Source organism: Marmota marmota, unplaced genomic scaffold, assembly GCF_001458135.2.
Source record: "Marmota marmota marmota unplaced genomic scaffold, marMar, whole genome shotgun sequence".
Taxonomy (NCBI): Eukaryota; Metazoa; Chordata; class Mammalia; order Rodentia; family Sciuridae; genus Marmota; species Marmota marmota.
In genome coordinates this window covers 6,990-32,728 of record NW_026000057.1, presented here as the reverse complement: position 1 = coordinate 32,728, position 25,739 = coordinate 6,990, and the positions used below count along the sequence as shown (strand labels likewise).

Genomic DNA, 25,739 nt, shown 5'->3' with positions numbered 1-25,739 from the left:
GAAGTTCCCATCCCCTCTCAACCCTTAATTTAAATACTAAACGAGACCAAACTAAGTCAATTTTGACTCCTTGAATTTACTATGTCTTTTCTTGAACATTTTCCCTTTCTAAAACACTTTTTCCTTAACCCTTCTTAACTCTCAGGTTTCAGCTCAGCCACATTTCTTGCAGGAAATCTTTTCTTATATCCAAGTCGCCATTCATGGTCCTGTTTTCTTTTTTAACTTTTTAGTTGATTTTTTAAAAAAAATAAATGATAGCAAGAATGCATTATAATTCTTAATACATATATAGAGCACAATTTTTCATATCTCTGGTTGTATATAAAGTATGTTCACACCAATTTGTGTCTTCATACATGTACGTAGGATAATGATGTCCATCACGGTCCACCATCATTGCTAAACCCCTGGCCCCTCCTTTCCCCTCTACAACCCCCTATCTAGAGTTTTTCTATTCCTGCCATGCTTCCCCTCCCTACCCCACTATGTATCAGTCTCCTTATATCAGAGAAAACATTAGGCATTAGTTTTTTGGGGGGGATTGGCTCACTTTCGCTAATTTTAACACCATGACAGTACTGAAATAGGCATTATCTAATAATGCATCTTAAGAATTATTTCATTTGTCAATGCAAAGTTATCTTCTCCCTTTAAAGGGTGATGTAATGATATCAACGAAGATACAATAAATAAACTATCAATAAATTGTTAGAGAAATAATTATATATTTATGAGTTATGTTTTTTCTCGAAGTTAAAGTTTTCTCAAAGTTAAAGTTTTCTCACTTTTATTTCAGAAAATTCTAAGATAATAAGAATATCAAGAAGAAACTGCAATACTTGGAACTTCAAATAAACTTGATTTCTAATATCATCTTTCAGAAATTGAAATAGTGAGAATACTTAATCATCCAGAAGAGAAAAAGCAATGAAGAAATTGACAACCTTGAAAGTTTTAAATGACCTCTTATGCCAAGGGGGAACAAATAGAACAGGAAGTATGAGTGCAACTCAGTGGTAGAGTGCTTGCTTAGAATGTACAGGTTCCATCCCCCAGTACTGCCAAAATAATAATGATAATAATAACAGTAATAATCGATCTTTTTATTTATGATGTGTGTAACTATTACAATTTACTATCTAAAAATCAGTAAAGGCAGGGACATTTTAAAAAATTAAGAACTGTATTCTATCAACATAGAAAACAAGGCTATCCCATAATCTCAATAAATAGCTAAAGCTCAGAAATGTATTACTGTCACAGACAAGTTCTGTCCAATTGGCATATGGTCTTCTCCATCTTGCTGCAATACCTAAAGAAATAGAAAGCACAAATTTGAGCAAGGCTGGCAGTGCCAAACATCTTCTTGTGTTTTAATAAATAACATTGCAAACTCTAAACTTATTCCTAGGTGCCATTTAAGCTGATTATTAAACACCTTGTTATGTAAATATTCTTGATAACCATTTCATTTGAAGGATTTGTTTAACCTGTGGATTATTTGGGAGTATGTTTGCTTTTTCATACAAGCTAATATATTTTTGTTTTGCTGATGTTAGCTTTATTTCCATTTATTTTTATTGTTGATTTCTAATTTGATTGCATTGTTAAGAGAATGTTATCTGTGTGATAAAAGTTTAGAACTGTTGTGAATCCTTATGTTCAGTATGATTTTGAAAAAATTGTATAGTTTCTGTATACTTCTTTAAAAATATGTGGATCTCATTTGTTTTTACAAATGCTGATTTTATGCTTTAAACATGTCTTTTTAAAGTATTCCTAATTATCGGGTCTGGGCTTTTCATTTGGTTGCTTAAATCTTTTAAAACATTGTTTGTTCTGCCTCACCCATCAGTTTCTTACAGGGATCTATTAAAATGTATTGTTTTTTTTCCTTGCTGTTTTTCTTTTGGATTTGACTTTATTTATTTTGAGCAATATAAGAGATATTTCTTGCTTTTTATCCTTTAATCAAATGCATCTTAATTTTTTATTGCCATCTTACCTGTACCAATTCTTCACACATTTACCTCAGTATAACTTTATCACATGCCAATTTGCAAAGAAAATATGAAAGATGTGCTGTTCACATGTGTCCATTTAGTTGTTCTTTTAGAAGAGGATATATGTATGTTACAAAGATTTTAAATTTAACTTCAATTTTGAAATTTTAAAATTAAGTCTGCTAGAGCATATTCCAGGTTCATATGTAGAATTAAAATTAAATCTAGGTACAGTTTTATTCAAGAGGCAACGTTCTTTGGGGGGACATTCTGGATCCAAATTACAGCAGAACATTTATGTGAATTTCTAGTAATGTAGCAATATTACTAATATTAGCAGTAATAGTAGATATGTTTCCACTCTTGAATGGAAGGGAAAGAGATACCCTCTATTAAAATAGATGTGTAATAATGTCTTGAGGCTTTTGTGTTTCTTGGCATGGACTTCCACTCTAGGGTAGAACTGTGACAGTTTTGAACAAATAGTGGGAGGTAAATCTGGGCTGGTATTACCGATTGAAACACTGTATTTTCCTTTCTTTCTAAGATCTTTGGCATCCATTTTTAGATGCTGTGTTGACTTGGAAGCCATTATTAGGCAATGAATTATGAAGAAGTTCATACAAGCTAATATATTTTTGTTTTGCTGATGTTAGCTTTATTTCTCTACCTGCAGATAAAATGAATAATATATTAGGGAACACAGTTTACCAAAACTAATGTCAATAAAAACAGAAAGCTTAACGACATTTTTTCATGAAAGAAATAGAGAATGTGGTCAAGAAATCACCTAACAGCACAAAGAGGCACCAGTCCCAGGTGCTTATACAGGGGAATTGAACTAACCTTTTGGAAACCAAGTAGCTTTTAAACTGTTTCAGAATACAGCAAAATATGAATTTTTCCAAATTATTTTAATGGTATAAATATAACATTAGAATCTAATCCCTATAATGATAGCACAGAAAACTGCAGAGCAATATCTTTTATGATAATAGTGCAGAATTCCTAAATGCAGAATTAGAAGTAGCTTCCAAGCCACTTTAAGAAAACAACATATCATGCTTGGTATTTATACCAAGAGTGCAAGAAGTTGTTAGGATTCTTTTAGGGAGGCTATCATGATAGTATACAATCCCAAGAGGTCTAAGGAGAAAACAAAAATCATATGATTACCTCCACAGAGGCTGAAAACAAAACCTATCAAAAATTCAACACCTATTTCCTATAAAAACTTTGGAGAAAATTTGATGAATGAGTACTTCCTTGATAAGTGAGAATAAACTCTCATACCCTGTTTGTGGGAATGCAACTTCTAAAGAGCGTATTGGTAATTGTTAAGAAAACTATGTAGCATTTAAAACCACAGATATTGCTGGCTGCTAGAAAGGCTAAAATTAAAGTGGCCTACTAAACAATCTTGCCATGTACAGCAACTGAAACTCTCATGCATTGCTAATGGGAGCATAAAATAGCATAACCAGTTTGGAAAATAGCTCTCAGCATGTTCTTAAACAGTCAAACAAATGCACTCCCACATATTTCACCCTTTCCACTCCTAGTTACTCAAGAGAAATTAAAACGTATGTGCCTCCAAAGACTTGTACTGAATGTTTACAGCATATTTATTTGTAATTGACAAGACCTGTCCATTAAGATGTGCATGTAATAAACAGAGAGATAACAGTGATTAAAAGTAACTAACAATACAAACACAAGGATGGAACTCAAAGTAATTAATGCAGCTTAAAAGACAACCCCCCCTCAAAAAGAGTACATGTTGTATGGTTCCATTTATATTAAATTCTTAAAATATGCAATCTAATCAAAACAAAAAATCTGTGATTGCTTAGGGATAGGGACAGGGAAACAACTGGAGCTGACTAATTCAGTATTTGTTGTGATATGTCAAAAGTTATCAAATTGTGTGCCAAACATGCACAAAGAATACCAGAGCTAGCTTGAAAAGACTTCCATTTATCAATTCTGGGACCATTTGAGCACCAAAATAAATCAACACAGAAATGGACTGTAATTCATTGAAGACGAAGAGGAGGAGGAGGAGGAGGAGGAGGAGGAGGAGGAGCTGCTACAATTCTATACCTATGATACATTAGATGAATGGGTAAATAAAAACTCTAATGGAACGTTGCCTATTATAGAAGGAAAATGAGAGTTAGAAAATCACTGATCTAGGCAAGTATTGTTGATAGTTCCTAAACTCAGGGTAGAGAGAGTGGAGTAGTAAATTTGATGAAGAACCAGATATTTACACATCCTCAAAGTTTGCTCACACAGATTACTTATCAGTTACAAATGGAGAGTTGGAGCTGTACAGAAGGGAAAGTATTCAAAATTAGCACCACCAAGAAAAGGCTCAATGGATGTCATGCGTCTCAGGTAAATTCTTAATAATGTTGTCGAAAGAAACGCAGTGTTTCATATATAATTTATTACATTAGCATCTAATATATATCATACACGCCGATGAAATAGCAGGCCTTCCTGCTGATAACAATCACAGCTCACATCTTAAAATACAGAACTCTAGAAGAAACCTAGAATGCTAATCTAAACCTGCTGTATCTGTTAAGGGAGCATCGTCCAAAAACGTGATGTACCTAAAATTCAGGATCCAATTATGGTGCAATTTACATAAAATTCAGGGCCCAATTATGGAACCTACTGTTTGCCCAGAGATGCAGGCGCTCAGGATCCGCTGTCTCGGAGCCGCGCGGCGCGAGCCGGGGAGGACGCGCTTTACTGAGGGCTCAGGGCCCGCGGCAGTTGAGCGCCCAGCTGCAGGTGAGCGTCGCACGCGCCTGGGGCCGCCGCCGCCTCGCAGCCGGACGCCGCTCGCGCATGCGCGGTTAGCAGCCGCTGCTGGGCGACTGCCGGCGGGATTTGTCTGGGGAGACGCGGAGACCGAGCAGCAGCGAGTCTGGACACCTGAGCTGCCACTGCTGAAAACTGGCCCGCAAGACAAGTGTGTGGGCATCGGGCCTCCTTCCTGCCGCCGTGCGCTCTGGCTGGGGTGAGGATCCCAGTCTTTGCTGCGCCCCAGGGTGAGGGTTCCTGGGCCACACCCTTTTCTTTTGCGACTGGAAAGGCTGAACAGGTTAGGGCCAGGTGAGGAGGTGGATGTTGAGGTGGAGCATGGGGGTGCAGCTAGCGCTGCTGTTGGGTAGGTTCTGGCGGCCTCGTGGGCACATAGGCCAGCTCTGGGCAGAGGGAGTGGATGCCACCTCTCGGTGGTTGGGTCCTCTGGAACTGCTGTGTGCACCTGCTGCGCTGGAGCAGGCGCGGGCAAGGCCAGGTGCCCCGCGCAGCCAGGCCTACCCCTGCGGGCTTAAGTCCGTTATCCCATCGGTCATCCTTCCTTCCCCGTTCCACGCCCGAGCACCGAAACGCGCCCCCACGGAGAGTAGAGAGGGCCCCGGGGGCGCTGCTTGCCGCACTGGCTGCTCCTCCCAAAAGCTCCAACAAGAACAAACTTGGCCCCTTTATCAAACAAAAGTACATACAAGAGGAAGTGAGGGGAAAGGGAAAAATAATACAAGGGGGACAAATGAATGTCAGTAGAGGGGGCAGAGAGAGGGGAGGGGAGGGGAGGGGAGGGGAGGGGAGGGGAGATAGTAGAGGATAGGAAAGGCAGCAGAACACAACAGACACTAGTATGGCAATATGTAAATCAATGGATGTGTAACTGATGTGATTCTGCGATCTGTATATGGGGTAAAAATGGGAGCTCATAACCCACTTGAATCAAAGTGTGAAATATGATATATCAAGAACTATGTAATGTTTTGAACAACCAACAATAAAAAATTAAAAAAATAAAATTAAATTAAAAAAAAAAAAGAACAAACTTGGCTCAGCTTAATCCATCCCACCTCCGTAAAGGCGAAGGGACCCAACCCTCGTGGTGGAGGTGGCCAGTGACTCCTTAGATACGCTTCGTGGATCCCAAAGTGCGTCACTGGGGACCGCGCGAAGGGGTTGTGTTGAATCCAATGAAGCCCTAATTACTGGAGACTCATTATCTCCTAAAGCCTGTTTACTATCAATCAGACACTTTAGCTGAATTTATTAATAGCATCTTCCCAGGCAACAAGGGAGAGGCGTTTGCTTGGGATTTTAAAGCAAAAGACAACAAAGTTCAGGAGCAGAGAGAGAAGGTAAATAACGCCTCCTTGGGAAGAAGTCGCAAATTAGAGCGAATTTATACTGAAACTTTCTGATGCATAAAAATCAGCAAAACTTCACTTAGTATTATGTTTTTGCCTGTTTTTAAGATTTTATATCACTCTGGTAGCCCTCCTTTTGGTAATTTTAAATTTGACTTATTTTCCATGTGCAGTTTTGCCTTAGTATTTTCTTGGTTTGATTTTACAAGTCACTTTTAGACTTTGACCCCAGGTTCTTTGAAAAATATACTCTAAATTCTTCGTCTCACATATCTTGTTCATAAGGTTAATTATTGTGTGTAAAGGATGTAGGTGTGTTGGTGGGTCTGTGGATATTGACTAGTGCTGTAAATGAACTTAATAATGTGTTAGTGCACTGACTAATAACGTTAGTATTCTTAATTTGAACACTGCAACTGTCAACTCTAATGGAACTTTAGATCATCTAGTTCAACCCTTTCCCTACACAAATGAGAAAACAGGCCCAGAGCAGTTGAATCACTTGCCCTTTTAATAATAGAGCTTGAAACTTGGTGCTATGGTGTCAAGCTCAAAAAGTGCTTTATGTCATTGAGTTGAGTTCTTGAAGTGACATGACAATGAAAACTTTAAATTATAGGCAATTTTCAGACACCACTCCTGGTGTATGCCAGCAGTGGCCAGTACCTCAGTCAGCTATATGACTGAGTAACAGCAGAAGGACTTCTCATTTAGAAGAAAACATATATATAGGTGGGGCATGGCAGTGCCTGCTTGGAATCCCAGTGGCTTGGAGGTTGAGGTTGGAGGATCATAAGTTTGAGGCCAGCCTGAGCAACTTGCACCTAGTCTCAAAGAATATTTTTAAAATGGACTGGGGATGTAGCTCAGTAGTAAAGTACCCATGGGTTCAATCCCCAGCATCAAAAAAAATTTAAAAAAACATATAGAAGGAAGTGTATGTTAAATAGATGAGTGCTGAGAATGAAAGAAATGAGTCTTAGATTGGATTTTATGCTGAAAACTCTCAAGAACTATTGGCTATTTTTATAAACAGGTTATAAATGAAGACTTGTGTTAAAAAAATCATACAAGAAATGAAATGAAGGCATAAAGTGGCAACTTACTAATACTGTTCAGAAAAGATAGGTTTTAAAATTAAGGCTGTGGTATAAAAATAGAGATATTCTAGGGGAACTCAGATGGCTTTATTTACCAATGATGTAGGAAATCAGCAAGAGAAGACTCTTAGGAAAATGGTACAAGCGACTGATTTGGTTGACTAGAGGTGCTGTTAATAGGAGAAGGGAATAAAAAATGGAGAAGCAGGTTTTGGAGGAAAGAACAAGTTCAAACTATTGGAGATTTGGAGATTCATTGGAATTAAAGTAACCTCTGAACTGTGGATAAGGTTTAGGAATCTTTAGCTAGCTTTAGGTTGAAACCAAGAATATATATGAAAGCTTGAGAACACAGACCCCTAAAGAATACCAACATTTCAGAAGACTAGAGAAAGTGTCCATGACAGATGCACAGAAGAGGGAAAGAGGCAAGAAGGTGTACCATGGAAACTGATGGCGGAGAAGGTCCAAGGAGGCGGCAGGCCATGAGGTCAGAAGGGTGAGACAATAGTGATCTCCAGAAATGCTCCTGAACTTGACTTGTTAGTAGCAACAGTTCCAAAGATAAGTTTCAGAGAAGCAAGAAATAGAGTATAGGAAGAATATTAATTTTGCCTGCTGCCATAACACTGCCACTAATTCATTGCAGCTTAAAGCAACACAGTTTTATTTTCTCACAGTTCCATAGCACACAAGTCTGACACAAGTCTCACCAGGCTAAAAACAAGGTGTCAGCAAGGCAACCTTCAGGCCAAGGGTTCAGGGATGATCTGTTTCCTCACTTATTCAAGTTGGTGGCAGAATTCAGTCTCTCAGGTTGTAGGACTTAAGGACCCTGTTTCCTTGCAGAGGGCTCTTTCTGGTTTCTCAAGATCACCCATGCCCTTGACTCAATGGTCCATTTCTTTCATCCTCAAAGCCTCCGGTGGTAGGTAGAATCCTGGCCTCTCCCTCTTGAAATCTCTCCTCCCTGTCTGTCTGTCTCTCTCTCTCTCTCTCTCTCTCTCTCTCTCTCTGACTTCCTTTTCCACTTTGAAGGGTCCCTGTAACTACACTGGGCCCACCTGGATAAGCAAGGCCATTCTCCTTGTTTAAGGTCCTAATTTGCAATCTTAATTCTATCTGCAAAGACCCTTTTGCTGCATGCAGTTACATTCCCAGGGGCCCAGTGTGGACATCTTTGGGGGACTATTTTTCAGTCTGTCATAGAAAGTTAGAACTATTAGCAGTTAATGGAAACAGTCTTTCTAGAAACCTAGTTGCTAGGGAAAGGAGATACCTACACGTTTAGATTATCTAGCATGTGATCTGCAGTTCTGAATAGTAAGCTTTACTCTTTACTCCTGAATTTTGAACTAAGAAATGCAAGTATCTGCCTAAATATCCTGAAATTTGTGTGAGCATCCTTTGTGAAATTTTAGAGTGCCATACAAATATAAGGTAATACAGTGGAAGTGTTAGTTTTTATACGCTTTAAAGTCTTGGATGTAAAAAGACCACATTACGGCTAACTAAAGATATATGTATAAAACATAATTTGGATACTCATCAAATTACGGCTTAAAAAAATAAAACTCACACTAATTGAAGTGTATGTCTAAAGGACGGAACACAATAAGAAACTATTTAACCTTGTTCTTTATTTTGTAGGCCAAAACTTTAGTGCCATTTAGTGAGGATTAAATATTGGAATCTAACCTTAAAGGTTAATGTTCTAATCTTGGGAATGTGGGTTGTGAAGCTAGACCTAAGTTTGAGTCTTGCCTCTTCTGTCTGGTAGCCTTGTGTGGCCTTGCTAAAGTGCTAATCTCCCTGAGCCTCCCTTCTCTTACGTATAAAATGGCATGTTAATATGAACCTTCATCATAAGGTGCTGTAAAGATTAATGTGCTTGAAACACAGTAAGTACCCCAAACATCACTTCTTATTCTCTTTTGTCCTTGGCCCAGGGAAATCAATCTGTCCTTTGCTTCTGGACTTTATATTCCATGTTCTCAAAGAGGCTTGTCCTGACCACCCTTCCCCAATTTAAGTTCAATTTCCTAATTACCACAACAATCACAAGTTCTTTACTTTTCTGTTACTATGATAACCATGGGTATTTGTTTATCTTCTACTTTCCATCCTGGACTATACACTTTTAAAATCAGGAACCATGTATGCTCTACTAATTTCTGTAATTGTAGTGTCTGACATAATGTCTGACATAATTTATCATCATGAATATTTTTGTGTATTTATTTTTATGTGGTGCCAAGAATTGAATCCAGTGCCTCACATGTGTGTGAGGTGGGCGCTCTACCACTGAGCTACATTCCCAGCCCCATCATGAATATTTGTTCAATGAGTTTTGTTCTGCATTGACTGACCTCCTCTGAATTTTTTAAGTGAAACATTAGCCAGTGAGAAATAACAAAATTCCTGGTACACTTTATTCTGAGTGGTGCTAGTTGCTTCTGTGAAGCTATCTACATTTCATATCAAGTCTGCAATGTCTTTGGAAGAAGCTGTCTCAGATGCCATTGTTACCTGTCCCTTAGTCTCATTTGTGACCTTCAAAGTCAATTTTTTGTGTGCCCATTAGATAGATAATTCCAAAAAATAACCTCTAATCTTGGTAAAAGTGTGCAATATTATTTGTATGATGTGATATCAAATCATTTTCATATTTTTTTGTTTAAGGTCTTTTAAAATAAATAATGGTCGAGTTGTGGAAATGTGGCATGTCTATGGCAAGATGAAAATTCCTCACATTCAGAGATGTTTCTTCAAAAGTGTAGATTGCAGTTTAAAATATGGTTAGCTCCTCTGTTATTATGTCAGATCATAAAACCACAAGCTTTCTGGACCACTGTTTTCTCTCAATGCAGAAATGCTTTCACTTATTTAAGAATACCCCCAAATATTAGAGGGCCCCCTAGTCTAAGCTTTGACACAACTACTTATCTATAATAAACTGTTAAGATACCTCAATATAAGGATTAATTGCATACATTTTTCTAAGAGTTAATTTGTAGGAAAGGATTTTTTCCCCAAGGATCTTGTAGGCTTTTATAGCTCCTTTTATTTCTGGTTTTCCTCTAATTGCCTAGAAACCTTTTGCTAATTTTATTGCTGCAGTGCTACTGCATCAAAAAAATAATCATCCTAATTGCTTGCTTGATACCGTCCCATCTCCCTCCTCCCCCACCCCCTTCATCATTCGTTCTGTCAACATTTATGTGCTCCCATTTGTCATGTACCAGTGTGCTTTGGGACACTGTGAAGGCAGAAATCAGAGTGTTTTCTGGTGAGCTTTTATTTGTGTCTGTTTTGTGTTTTGTAAGTTGTCTCATGCTGCTTTTGGGGAGCCATATAAAGTAGTATAAGTCCTAAATAAATAAGCAAATATATCATCATAATGTTTATATAAATATAATATCTTGCACATGGTGCTACCTGGTGTTAATTCAATTTTCGTGCTTGGGTAAGGACTATGAAATAGTAATCCTATATCCAGGTTTGTATCTCTGATAATATCACTCTCTGACCTTCTGGGTTTCTCACTTAGATCAGATTCAGACTCCTTTGGTTGCTTTGTAGTACTTTGTTGCTTAAATCTCAAGAAGTCTGTGTTTCAACTACTATTTTTGTTGTTAAGGTTATTTTTCACTTTCTGCTGTATTTCTTGAGGTATTTCACTTGTTTCTAGGTCCTTCCCACTTAGAAGAAAATGCCCAGTGTCATTTATAAGCATGTATTAGTTAAGAGGTAACACTCAAATAGAAAATTTTTAAAATCTCAGACACTCAGCACCATTTCTGGAGTCTGGTGTTCCTGAGGAGTTGATGGCTATGTTGGTTAATGGTATCTGTTGGCCTGACTGGGCCTTGACTTACCCAGATATTGATCAGACATTATCTTGGTGTGTCTTGTGAGGGTGTTTCTGGATGAGTTTGAAATAAAACAGAGTGCCCTCCCTAACCTGGGTGGCTGTCTTCCAGTCGGTTGAAAACATGGATAGAGCATGAAGGCCGACCTTTCTTCCAGGAAGAGATATTCTTCCTGCCTGACTGCTTGACTAGGACCCATACTGAAACCTTGACTCTTCTTGGCTCTCAAGCCTGCTGGCTTTCAGACTGGAACCTAAACCATCAACTCTCCTGGGTCTCAGGACTTGATGCAGGCTACAACTAAGCTGTTTGCTCTATTGGGTCTCTAGCTTGCTGTCTTTAGATCTTGGGACTGCTCAGCCTCCATAATTGTGTCAGGTAATCCTATATGGTTAATCGATGCATCCTATCCCATTGATTTGTTTCTCTGGAGAATCCAGACTCTTAAAATGGCTCTCCATACCACCTTGACAGAGTATAGGAGCACATAGTCATTTCTATGGATTCATGAAAAGCAATCTATAAGATTCAGTACTTTTTTATAATAAAAACAAGCATCAAACTAGGAACAGAAGGAAACTGCCACAACGTGATGAAGGCCACATGTGAAGGCCCACAGTGACCCTGGACTTGGTGGTGAAAGACTGAAAGCTTTTACTCTGGACCTTAAGGAAAACAAAAGACTTGGGCCCTTCTGCTCAATGGGGTGTAAGTCCTAACCAGAGAATTTAGGCAAGAAAAAGAATTAAAAGGCATCTAAATTAAAAAGACGTAAAATTGTCTCTCTTTGCAGATGACATGAATCTTATATGTAGAAAGCCCTAAAGATTCCACACACAGAAGACAAAGACAAAAGTAATAAATGTTAGGACTAGCAAATGAATTCACTAAAGTTGCAGGGTACAAAATAAATACAGCCAAATTAATTCATATTTATACACTAATAACTAAGAAATTAAGGAAACAATCCCACTTACAATAGCATCAAACAGAATAAAATACTTAGGAATCAACCAAGGAAGTAAAACTTGAAAACTATGAAATACACTACTTAAAAAATTTAAAAAGATACAAATAAATGGAAAGACATCCACATTCATGGAGTGGAAGGCAATATTGTTAAGATATATGGGTCAGTGCAATCCCTATCATAATACTAATAGCAGTTTTTGAAGCAATAGAAACATCTATTCTGAAATTCATGTGAAATTGCAAGGGATCCTGAATAGCCAAAGCTATTAAGAAAGAAGAATAAAGTTGAAGGTTTCCTACTGCCTGATTTTGAAACATTTTATAAAGCTATAACAATCAAATTAGTGTAGGACTGGCATAGAAACAGACATACGCCTGCTGAATTAACAGACCAAAATAAACTCTTGCATATGGGTCCAAATGGTTTTCAGCAAGTCACAGGCCACTCACTGTGGAGGTAACAGTCTTCTCATCAAATATACTGGGGGAAACTGGCTATTAAAATGGATTGAAGACTTAAACCTAATAGCTAAAACTATAAAATCCTTAAAGCATGGAAAAACTTCATGACATTAGATTTGGCAATGATTATTTTTAAAATGACATTAAAAGCACAGGCAACTAAAAACATAGGTAAATCAGACTACTTCAAAATTTAAAAATTTCTGAGCATCAAAGACACAATCAAAAGAATGAAAAACCTATGAAGATGAGAAAAAATATTTATAAATCATCTGATAAGGGGTCAGTGTTTAGAGGATGTAGAGACATCTTAAACTAAACTATAAAAATCAAAACAGCTTCCTGAATTTAAAAAATGGGCAAAGGATTTGAATAGTCCTGTCTTCATAGAAGACACTCAGATGACCAGCAGGCCTGTGGAAAGACACTCAGCATCACTGGTCATCAGGAGAGTGTGTGCGTCAGAACCACAGCGTGATGCCCCACATTCCTGTTAGGGCCACTGCTGGATAAAACAGTATGGGCAAGGGTGTGTGCCCCATTGTCAGGAATACAGAACAGTGCAGTGCTATGGAGAGCAGCACGGAGGTTTCTCAAAAAGCTGAAAGACAGAATTATCACGTAATTGGGCAGTTGGTACACAGCGAGAAGAACTGAACATAGGGTCTCAAAATGACGTATACAGCTATGTTCATTGTAGTTATTCACATTAGCCAGATGAATGTATAAACAGATGAATGTATAAACAAAATGTGGCAGATACAATAGAATATTATTCAGCTTTAAAAACAAATGAAATTCTGACACATGCTACAACTTGGGCTGAATCTTGAGGGCATTAAGGTAGGTGAAATAAGCCGGTCACAGAGAGATGGATACTGTGTGATTGTACTTGGTCAGACTCAGTGATGCAAAAAGTAGAATAGGGATGGACTGAAGAAGGAAGGGGACGTTGTCATTTAATGAGCAGAGATTTAGCTCTACAAAATGAAAATTTTTGAGACTTGTTGCGCAACAGTATGAAGGTACTCAACACTGTTGAACTATACAGTTGAAACTGGTTGAAATTGTAAAACTTGTATCTGTTCTATCACAGTTGTAAAAATACTCCAGTGAATTATTTCTGTTTTTTGTAGTATTCCCTATCATCAGACCTCTCAAGGTTTCAGGAAGACCTGACAGTGTAATTAAGAAACAAGAGGTGACAAGGCTTAGTTGTGTTTGGAATGGAATGACACATTGGCACCTTTTGTGATAGATATGAGCTTTGTGATCTAATTCGTGTCAGCCAGAGCATCATTGAATAGATGGGTTACTGCAAATTAAGTTATTAGAAACCATTAGGTCTGAACAATAACCTTGGACTTGGCTGGGCAGTGGTGCACACCTATAATCCCAGCAGCTCAGGAGGTTGAGGCAGGAGGATCATGAGTTCAAAGCCAGCCTCAGCAATTTAGCAAGGTCCTAAGCAACTCAGGAGAACCCTGTCTCTAAATAAAATACAAAATATGGCTGGGGATGTAGCTTAGTGGTTGAGTGCCCCTGAGTTCAATCCCCAATACCCCCCACCAAAATAATAACCTTGGACATTTTCTTAAAGGAGACTATTATCCTACAGAATGCTTTGTGAATGATTACAGTACATTTTAAACATATTTCATGTCCATAATAAAGTAGATAGAACCATTTCTGTGTAAGTAACTTCACAACATAATGCTACTCCAAATTTTTTAAATTCCCTAGAGGTTTTAAAATGTATTTTATTGCATCTGTATGGTTTCTTATGCACATAATAATAGAGCGGTATATAATAGAAAGAGAAGATGACAGTATACTAGCAAAAAGTTCTGTATTCTAATCATGTTTTTCACATTTTTAAGAAAACTTTGATCAAGTTTTTAAATTTGTTTTCCTGGGCTGGGGCTGGGGCTGAGTGGTAGCACACTTGCCTGGCATGTGTGAGGCACTGGGTTCAATTCTCAACACCGCGTATAAGTAAATAAAATAAAGGTCCATCAACAACTGAAAAATTTTTAAAAAGTAAGTCTGTTTTCCTTTTGTAGATTAGAAATGTAATACCTGTGCTATTTTAATAATACATCCTGTCTACAAAAATTAAATTAGCTAGTCCTTTTATGTAAATGTAAGATCATTAGACTTTAGGGGAAAAAAAACAAACTTTGAAGGTCAAGCACTTCCTGAGCCTTTTCTGAAGCATCAGTACTATTTCTAAGGGAAAGTTCAGAAGAACTGGCCTACAGAGAATAAGTACAGCGGATGCTCTAGATGAGTTAAAGCTAGAGTGCCAGAGGGCTCACCCTGGTTACCTCCCTTGCTCTCTGCCTGGCAGGCTGTGCAGCAGAGCTCAATCAGAGCACTTAGAGTGCATTTTTCAACAAATTAACTGTTGGAAACCTGAGCATTGTTCATTTTAAAAGAGAAAATGTGGATCTATAGTAATATTAATGTTCATTTTTTTATTATTATTACTATTAGATTATGTGTTTCTGTTTTACTTAACGGCTATTGCTAGCAAATCACACAAAACACCTTTTATTGCATTATAATAAACTACTGAAGACTTAGACTTTTAGAACAATGAAGCTTTTGGGTTAACAATATGCCATTTGCAAATATCCTATTTTCTCTGCCAGTAAATTGAAAATTAAGAAACTTTACTGTTGTTACTCAGATTGATCTCCTAATTCCTATTCCAGTTACACCTCTTTTATGATTGAGAGAGACCAAATGCCCCTTACAAATGAATCAATTTTTCATGGGTTGACTCTTGTCTATGAAGAGGCAGTATTAACATACACTTGAGTATAGAAAGCTCCTGTAAGGTGGAGTGTTTTTGAGAAGGTACATTTTCAAAGTAAATTGTAGTGGCATAGCCAGTATGTGGAAGAAAGCAAGTTAACTGGCCCATACATTAATGTAAAGTTTTGATCTCATTGAAAAGGGTTTTTATCACTTGAGCTAATTAAGAAAATGCTTTATTTTAATGCTTAATTTGCATACCACCAACTTACCTGTTTAATATGTGTAATTCAGTGGGTTTTGGTATATTACCATTACCTATTCCAATACTGGAACTGTCCATCACCCAAAAAGAAGCCTTGTGCCCATTAACCCTCCCCTCAACCCTTCTCTAGGCAGTCTCCAATCTATTTGCAAACCCTACAGATTTGCCTGTTTCTTCCAAGTGGGATCATACAATATGTGGGGTTTTGTGACTGACTTCGTCTACTCAGCATTTGATGTCCATATATTTTGTGGCGATATCCTTACTCCATTTTTATTGTAGAATGCTGTTTCACAATATGCTATTCTAAATATTATCAGTTCATAAGTTGATGGACATTTGGATTGTCAGTTCATAAGTTGTGGGACTATTTGTTGGATAGACAGATAGTTTCCACTATTTAGCTAACATGAAAAATATTTTAACATTTGTACACAAGTTTTTATGTGGACATTCAATTTCTCTTGAATGTGTAGGAGTGGAATTGCTGAGTCATAATTGTCTTTTAGCTTTTTTTAAAAAAACTGCCACATTATTTTTCCAAAACTATTGATAACATTTTAAAGTCCCACACTCCTAACAGTGTATGAGTTCCAATTTCTCCATGTTCCCAGTAGTTGTTATTGTCTCTTTTCTATCATAGCCATTCTGGTGTGTGTAGAGTGTTTTCTCATTGTTAAGCCTTTGTTTCCTAAGCAAACCCATATACATCGAAAGGTATGTTCTGAAGGGTCTAAGAGTGCTAACAGTTACTTTTTAAAAAGTTTCTTTCATGTTGGCTGTTAACTTTGGAAAAAGAGTAATGTATCTGAATTCTGGATTATCTGGATGACTGAAACTGTATAAATCAAAGCCTGCAACACTGCATCAATCTTCACATTTACTTGTTTGAAAGTCTATTTGTACCAAGAAACAAAACTTGAATTTATGTGCTAATGGATGAATAGGAGGATGTAATTATGTAACTCATGTACTTCTGCCAAAAGTCAGCCAAATTGTGTTTGTCTTCTACTCATCTCAAAGCCATAAGGAACAGAAGTTTTGCAATATTGGAACAGAGGAATGGTCGGATAATTGCGTAGTCACAGAATTATAGGAATGGTGAATGCAAAAGAACATTCTCTATAGTGGACAGCTTGTTGGCAGCAAGGCCCAGATTTGTCTGGTCTTTTAGGTATTATTTGATTCTGGCAAACATTCCATTATATGTGTGATAAAAATTCTTTTCCTTTAGCTTCTGCTTAAATGTAAATGTATATTAGTTTTATAATTATAAAATTTCCAGTTGTCTATATACACTTAAGCAGCATTATAATAAAACAATTTCAGTGAACATTTAGGAATCATAGTTTTTCATATTTTTAAGGTGGTCTACCTATTATTTAAGTTTGAAAATCATTATTACTTGTATCTTTAGATTTTGTGCTATTGACTCTTTGTTTTTAGAAGAAGATCTGCAGCAATAGAATCTGCTTGCTGGATAATTTGAGGTCTGTGTCTTATTTTCAAAGTAAAATTTAAATAATTTTGTTGATGATTGGTTTTAAAAGTTATCTTAGAATAAAGGTAGTATTAAGGAGAAGTCATTTCTTTCTACAATACTTAACATGAATCTTTTATAATTTTGTTTTATTTTCACTGATTAATTTTATAGGTAGTCAGTATGCATTTCCAAGGCTTTGGACTATGTTTGGGTCTTCTGTTCACCTCACTCAATGCAGAATTTATGGATGACAGTGTTGAGGTGGAAGACTTCAGTGAACATTCAGAAGAAATTGATGTTAATGAAGGTGAACATTCCTCAGAGGTAAGGTTATTGAGAAATGAATTATGAATTATTCTTTTACAAGATGCATAGAAGTGACTGGTCTCTTAGGATTCATCTCAGTTCTAAGAGTCTTCATTTTCCAAATAGATAGAAAAGCATTGCTTTTTCCTGACTATCTTGTTGCTGTAGTTTTTAAAGTGCCTACATAAACAGAAATTAATGTGACTCCTAGTATAGTTTTGTTAAATAAATATGCAGAAGGTTTTTACTGCCAAAACAGGAGCTCATCACTGGTTGAAGAGGACCAAGTACTTCAGCTAGGAGTAAGGTTATTGTAAGTTTTATTTCTGACACTGTCAGTGAAATAAAGGGTAGTATAACATGTGGTCTTCAGGAAGTAAAGATTTCTTGGAGGAAGAAAATGCTAACAAGGAAGGCGAAGTAGAAAGGAGAGTGAAGATGAGCTGGGCCTGCGGGAAGGCTGACCCGCATTTCTGCCTCAGCATCACTGAGATGTGTGCTTTGAGGGGGCTGCTAACGGGAGTCTGGGGACTGGTGTCTGACTATGCAGAAGAGCATTCCCGCTGGGCAAGGTGGCACACACCTGTAATCCCAGTGACTCAGGAGGCTGAGGAAGATTTCACGTTCAAGGCCAGCCTCAGTAATTTAAGGAGACCCCAAGCCTCTTAGCGAGACTCTGTCTCAAAATAGAAAATAAAAAGGCCTAGGGATGTGGCTCAGTGGTTAAGTGCCCATAGGTTCAATCCCAGGTACCAAGAAAGAAAAAGAAAAAGGAGGAGGAGAGGGGAAGAGGGAAGGGGGCAGGCGAGGGGTGGGAAGGGAGGAGGAGNACTTAAATCAAATGTATGAAAGATGATATGTCATGAGCTTTGTAATATTTTGAACAACCAATAAAAAAAAATGTAAAAAAAAAAAAAAGAAAGAAAAAGAAAAAGGAGGAGGAGAGGGGAAGAGGGAAGGGGGCAGGCGAGGGGTGGGAAGGGAGGAGGAGGGGAGAGTGTTCCTGTTGGGGAATGTTCTTGTGACAATTGGAGCTGTTTAAAGTTTAGAGAAAGCATTCATTGTATCATCTTCCTATTGTGCCAGGCACTGGTTCAAGGCTAAGGGAAATAATTGTTTATAGACATCTTTGCTTCATTTCCCTTTATTAGGAGTTTTGTATTTTTAAATGTAAGTGTTGTTTAGCTATTTAAAGTGGATATTCTGCTTGCCCTCTTAAATTTTAAGCTCTGTAAGGACATGTATTTGAAAATCTAGTTCTGTGACCAGCAAATAAGTGCTTGAAGGGCTACAGGCTGACTTAGATACAGCTACCATAGGGGTCTTTGGAGTTCAGGCTTTAAAGAAATTGACAGACACTCACTACATCTTAACTATATTTGGTGATAATCTGAGAAGATGATAGGAAGTGGGAAAGAAAAATTGTTAAATTTGTTTTATTAGTACATTATAGTTGTGCATATAATGGAGTTTATTTTGACATAATCAGACATGCACGGAATATAGCTTGCTTCACTTCAGTCCCCAGGACTCCCACTGTCCCTCCCCTCCACCCTCCCCATTCCCTTTCCTCTACTGTACTGATATTCCTTCTATTTGTTAAGTATTTTCAATTGGTGCTTTATACATAAATGTGGAATTCACTGTGGTGAATTATATATATATATATATATATTCCTATGTATAAATAGCATAATTTGACCAATTTCATCCCAAAGTTCCTTTCTTTTCCTGTCCCCCCACCAATCTCCTTCTACTCCACTGATCTGTGGAGAAAAGTACAATTTTTTTAATGCTTCTAAATTTATGGCATGAGTAATTAAGATACATAAAGTATAAATAAAGGGCAAAACAAACTGCTGGTGTTTTAAGGTCAATCTAAGAAAAAGAAGCCTCTTGAGAGCAACTAAGAACTGAGCAGGGAGGAAGAGCATGAGGAAAAGATTAACATTAAACAGAGGCGAGTGGTGGGAGGGAAAGGGAGAGAGAAGGTAAACTGCATAGAAACAAAAGGAAACCCTCAACGTTATACGAAATCACATATAAGAGGTTGTGAGGGGAAAGGGGGGGAAAAAACAAGGGAGAGAACTGAACAACAGCAGATGAGGTAGAGAGGGAAGATGGGAGGGGAGGGGAGGGGGGATAGTAGGGGATAGGAAAGGCAGCAGAATACAACAATCACTAATATGGCATTATGTAAAAATGTGAATGTGTAACTAATGTGATTCTGCAATTTGTATTTGGGGTAAAAATGGGAGTTCATAACTCACTTAAATCAAATGTATGAAAGATGATATGTCATGAGCTTTGTAATATTTTGAACAACCAATAAAAAAAAATGTAAAAAAAAAAAAAAGAAGAAGCCTCTTGTGACACCTATGCCCATTTAACCAGTCTACAAAAATATAGAGAAAAGTGAAGTTATAAATGGGTAAACTTCATGGAAAATTAGCAATTTTGGTAACTGAATCTTGACCCTTTCAGAAATTATGTGTTTAATTAATGATATTCTTCTTTTAAACTGATAAAAAACCATTCTACTGTCTTTACAAGGGATAGGGTGAAAATAGAAAAAGTACCTCTGCACCCTTTTCCCTAATGGCTGAGAGGAGAAATTTTATAGCTAATCATACAGACAGAATCCAAAAGTTGGGTTCATAAAGTACCAGATTATCTATTACTTTAGGCAAATTTTTATCCATTCATCATCAATTCAAGTTATATTTTGATAATCTGTCGATCACCTAATCTTTTAAGTTACTTTGTTGGCACAGTCTGTGTCGTGTGGAAAGGGGACTGTGAACTTGGGGCCCGTCTGTGCCCATTCGTAAGCCTCTAGCTGCCCTTGTGACCCAGGGCAAGTTGCGAGGCTCTTTCCTAGAGTCTCATCTTCCGTAAGTGGGCACCACAGCAGCACTTCCCTCCAAGGAGCCACCTGTGCCACCGCATGCCCTGTCCCCACCCCATCAGAACAGCCTGCGCTTACTGGCACTTGAGACAGTGCTTTGCTGATGGCCACTTAGCAATGCTGCCTCCTTCTGATTTGTCTCTTCTTCAGGGTCACAGCCTCTGACAATGGCACCATTATCATTTAGTCACCTACCAGTGAGATTTAAGACTTAGTTTTAAACTAGTCTAGACGTTTACTAAGCTTTTCAATTTATATTCTTTTTGTTTTGCTATTTCCTTTGCTTCTCATGACTTTTATCCAAAAATAATGTCACTTATCAGAATCCTGAAACCATTCAAGTGTGTCCCTAGGCCTTTCTAACTACCCCCCTTTTCCCAGTGGACGCAGAGGTCAGTGGGTCTTGTCACTGTATTCTATTCACTTGTATTTTACCATTGCTAGGATTCAGTCTTGAGATCAGAGCCGTGCCATCTCATCTCCATGTTACCTTTGTACGCATCGTGTACTAGGTTCATGACTAGATAGATTATCTATTTAAAATATTTGCAAAGATGTGTAACTTTAAAATTCTTTTTTTTTTTAGATTAAATATAAGACACCACAGCCTAAAGGAGAAGTGTATTTTACAGAAACCTTTGATAGTGGAAAGTTAGCTGGGTGAGTATTCACTCAACAGAAGGTTTTCCTTGATTTGATTAGTTTTTTGAAGTCATTGGTTATTGGCCTATGAGAATTAGTCCTATTATAGAGCTATAAAAAATTTTACAGGACTTTATTTGACAGCTTAAGCTAATATTCAAGTATTTTTGACTGATAAAATGTTTAATTTGTATAGTTATTTATGCAAAGAAAGATACAAATAAATTTTGAATGTAAAGAAAAAACAAAACATTTCTTCATTTCCTAGAAAAAGATATTAAAATCTTAAGTTCAGAGTACAAATTGGAGTAGTTACTATTCTGGCCTATACAATGGTAAACCAATGAAAGTTAATATTTATTATTTTTTTCTGAGGTAAATAGGTAATTATTATATTTAGCCCCATTTTATAGGTGAGGAAACTGAGGCTTTGTGATCATACAGTTGGCTAATTGCAGATTCTGAATTTGGCCTGACTCTAGGCTTGCAGAGTCAGCGTAAGTATTCATTATTTTTGAATGAAAAGGGACAGTGTTGGATAATCTTTTATGTTTCTAATATGCATTTTGTCTATAAAATACTAGTTTTATTTTGAATAAATAAACATGTGTTTTCAACTTTGTTTACAGATGGGTCTTATCAAAAGCAAAAAAAGATGATGTGGATGCAGAGATTTCTATATATGATGGTAAAATATTTAAATATTTGATATAACCACTGTGATCCAGAGCTCACTAGCTTTTAAGATTATATTGTCATTAAATTATTTGGCTAGAGGACCCATCCTGCTTTGCCATAAAACGTCCAGTTTTTTTATTTTTAACTCATCCCTTTTCAGTACTTCTGGAAATCCCTTTTAAGCCACAAACCAGTTTTTTTTTTTTTTTTAATCTCAAACAGTTGAATTTTCACTCTATTGAAGTTAGTAGTCTTAAATCAGTTATTTCCCAGACCACAGCTGTTCCCTACACTGTTACCTCAAGCTTGGGTACACCTAGATCAAGTTCTAATTTATGGCAAGATTCTCCTAGTGAGTGCCAGTCAGAGGCTAATAATGTGAGCTACAAGGTACATGGCTACTCGTGGATCCCAGGTCTCCAGCCTACATCCACTATCACAGGATCTCTGATAGCATCACCGTTGGCATGGTTATAGAAAGAACTGTCCTGCGTGCAAGGGTCTCCTTTCCCCCTAATAAGACCATCCCAGAGAATGACAAAGAATTCCCTGGAGTCCACAACCAGCCTCCTCAATTGTGGTGTCCTGAGGGAAGATCAGCTACTTTCAAGGTGGCCGATAATGGAATTTTCACTCATCATACTTCCACCCTGATAGGCAGGTATATGAGAACAAAACCAGTAAGGGTATGTGTTGGATATCAGTGTCTACTTCCTTTTTATAGTTTTATTTTATTTTAGTGGAGGGTAAAGATCATGTCTGTGTATCATCCTTTGCTCAAAGTGTTCTTCATTCCTGCAAATCCTTCCTGGTTTTATGTGTTTATATACTCCAAAAGGGGTACCTCCATATGCTCAGAACAAACAATACTGCATTTGGTCCATTCACAGAATAGAATTGTTTCCTCCAGGGAAGCAGTGAGTCTGCAGAGGTATATGATGCTTCCTAAAATAAATCCACATAAACACAGGGTACATTATCAAACAGAGTGCTTGGTCTCTTACATCTGTGTTTAAATACTTTATAGTTTTTTCCCAGAACATTGAGTTAGTATTTGCTTTATCTATGTATTTTGTAAGAATCCATTGATGTAGCATCCCTAAAAATTAGATGTGGTCCTTCTTGAGGGTAAGTTTAACTGTCTACTTACTACTTATCAAAACAGCTTTTAGTGTTTAGTTCCACCCCCCCACCAGATTAAAATGAAAAACAAGTAAAACAAAACATTTTCTTAGCAGCCAACTCTAACCTGTTGTCTTATTAAATATTAAAGTAAATAAAAAATTTAACAAATATATAGGTTCTCCTGGGTGTGAAAATGCATATTGCTTATAAATAACTCACAGCCACCTAGAAATGACCATACTGAAACATGTACAGGGGTGACTGAAATAGTGGGTGACATTGTTTTCTGTGTGTATTACTTTACTGTTAAAAAATTAAGGGTTACTGAAAAAAATTACACTACCATATTAGATATAGCCAGCCTGACTTTTTTTAATGTCTTAAAAGCAACTTTGAAAAATGTGGAGTCTTAAAGTTCCAGGTTCTAAAGATGGTGTTGGGTATTGATATCAGTGGTGTTGTCTACACGGTTGTTGATTGATACCAAGATCAGGTTGTTTGGCAGACTATTTAGTATTCTTAGTATTTAATCAGAGCTTCTATACAACAGCCCCTGAATAAAAAATCACTCCAGGCTTTTCAGCAGTAAGAAAATCTGTACAAAACATTAAGTTTAGAGATGAGAATTGTGCATTTGGGGAGAATTATCCAAGAATTTCAGATTTTTTAAAAAAAATATGTAGATGTTGTAAATTCTAATTCTTCAATTAACCAAATTTCGGAATGTCTTATAAAAAGTATGTACAGTTTTTGTGAAATTTTATTAACAAGGGAATTTATACTATCTAGTATTTTCCAGAATTTAGGTAAACAATGTGGTTAATAGAGAGTTATTGTTTAAATTGGGGAAAACCTCTTGTCCTTTGTAGAAATTACCTTGTTTTTAAAAGTGCTAAGTGATACATTTTTCATAGATGCTAAATATACATACATAATTACAAGAAAAACAACATAGTTTTTAAAATCTTTTACTATCACCATCTTGAAAAATCCAAAAGTTGTTACTTCTTAATATATGACCTATTTTGGTGGACTGCAGGGAGGAGGGTTAGTAATAATATAATTCATTGTTAATGAGAGAGAATAAAAACCAAATAAATTTACCTTTTAGAAGTAAACTATCACCAAATTGGGGATGATGAAAAACCTAAAAACTTTTTTTAAAAAGCATTTTTAATAATACTAAAAGTGTACCCAGCAGTAGACCAAAAATCACCTTTTTGATTCATAAAACTTTTTATTCTTACAATTTTTTTAGAAAGAAAAAAAGTAACATAACAAGCATTAATGATTTCAAAAGTGCCCACTAATAAATATTTGAGTTGACAAAATATTGGGAAAATAACCAGTTTTTGCTGAATTGACTTAACAATATCTCTTATTTTAAAAACCAAATAAATGTATACACATTAATATAGGTGGGCTTTCTAAAGTATTAAAATGGAGTCCAGCACACCAGTTTTGGGCTACAGATGGCCCACGTGGCTTTACATGTAGCGCAGTCCCTTGATCTGGAGGCAGGAGCCAGTCTAGACTGGGAAATCCCAACCCAGAGAGGCCTGACAGCTTTGCCAAGCAGCTCAGTGCTGATCTTGGGCTTTCTGCTTTCCTGAGCTGTTTGGCACTGCCTGTGAGGGGTGTATGTGAGTTAAGCATACTGATTTCAAAGTGAAATTTAAATTCCTGCAATTACTACTGTGAGCAAGTAAGGTAGCTGAGAAGTACCGAGCGTTTCAAAATATGCTAATGGACTGAGTCCATGGCTGGTACTAAATTAAGGATGCTCTTTATCACATGCAGTTTTCAATATCTCATTTTAAAAATTCAATGTTGATAGACCCTGTGAGACAATTCATATTTCGTAATTCTTCAAAAAAAATCTGTTAGAGAAAAATCAAGCTCATCCAGCTTTAGAAGTGCCTTGGTCAGATACTATAGTGTTTGTTATTTATTAGATTTCACAGTTCTATCTAACAAAATGAAACCATTCTCTAATAGGAAAAAAGAAAAGAAAGGGGAAAAGGCCGGTGTATATGCAGCTATAAATGTTATTTTTTTTACCTATAGTTTGGGTTTATTTTTCTCAAATCATCCTTCATAGAAAAATTTGTTTACGACTGGTATAAAATAATTCTTAAGTCAGAATTTTCTGTTCTAATTTGCTTTGCTTTATTTTTTAGGAAGATGGGAAATAGAAGAGTTGAAGGAAAATGGGGTACCTGGTGACAGAGGATTGGTATTGAAATCTAGAGCAAAGCATCATGCCATATCTGCTGTGTTAGCAAAACCTTTTATTTTTGCTGATAAACCTTTGATAGTTCAGTAAGTTTTATTATGTTTTTGAATACTTTTTCAGAATTTGTATTAGTTTGATGTAATTTGGCATCTGAATACAGCTTGGACTTTTATGCTTGGTATAATTTTTTTTTCTTTTTCAGTTTAGTTAAGTATACAAATCAACATATACCACATAAGCACACTTTTTCAGTATAAAGCAGGTTAATGATAAAATCATGTACAGTAGTAGTCACTACTAGGCAAGTACAAAAATGTCACCATGAAATATAGTGCACACTAAAATCACCATTTTAATTTTGTTTTCTTTAAAGTACTTGCTACATATTTGAATTATATATATGCACATATAGGTATGTATGTTTGTACATATATTTACCTCAATATATTCAGAATGGAATCATTAATATTGTTGTTAAGCCAATGATAAAGGCAGAAAATCTATTTTTTATTTCTTATATACATGACAATAGTAGAATGCATTACATTTATAATTATCCATGGTATAAAAGCAACTCTATTTTAAAAGAACATATGTATGTAGATCAGCATTTTCCACATCATGTCGACAAAGACATTCTCCTTTTGCCCAGTGTGGACATAACCATGTAGCTTCCTTATGTACTGCTGCAAAATTGGGCAAATTCCTCAAGTTGTGTCACCTGTACTTCTATGAAA

The 25,739-nt window shown here is 36.7% G+C and overlaps 2 protein-coding genes across 5 annotated transcripts in view; both read left to right on the top strand.

Moving 5' to 3' along the window:
• Positions 1 to 2,374, top strand: part of Mgat4d (MGAT4 family member D) — a 45,532-nt gene extending 43,158 nt beyond the window's left edge. The window contains exon 11 of the mRNA XM_048813438.1: positions 800 to 2,374. Within this exon, the coding sequence (XP_048669395.1) occupies positions 800 to 814 (15 nt within the window). The 3' untranslated portion in view covers positions 815 to 2,374. The remainder of the gene's footprint in view (positions 1 to 799) is intronic.
• Positions 2,375 to 4,889: 2,515 nt separating this feature from the next.
• Clgn (calmegin) overlaps positions 4,890 to 25,739 on the top strand; it is a 27,743-nt gene continuing 6,893 nt past the window's right edge. Inside the window, exons 1-5 of one of the 4 annotated variants that reach the window (XM_048813440.1) lie at positions 4,890 to 5,040; positions 17,279 to 17,431; positions 20,908 to 20,981; positions 21,593 to 21,651; positions 24,947 to 25,088. In XM_048813440.1, coding sequence (XP_048669397.1) covers positions 17,288 to 17,431; positions 20,908 to 20,981; positions 21,593 to 21,651; positions 24,947 to 25,088 — 419 coding nt within the window. In that variant the 5' untranslated portion in view covers positions 4,890 to 5,040; positions 17,279 to 17,287. Of the gene's footprint in view, positions 5,136 to 17,278; positions 17,432 to 20,907; positions 20,982 to 21,592; positions 21,652 to 24,946; positions 25,089 to 25,739 lie in introns of all 4 variants that reach the window. The other 3 variants (XM_048813442.1, XM_048813441.1, XM_048813439.1) reach the window with 3 other exon arrangements.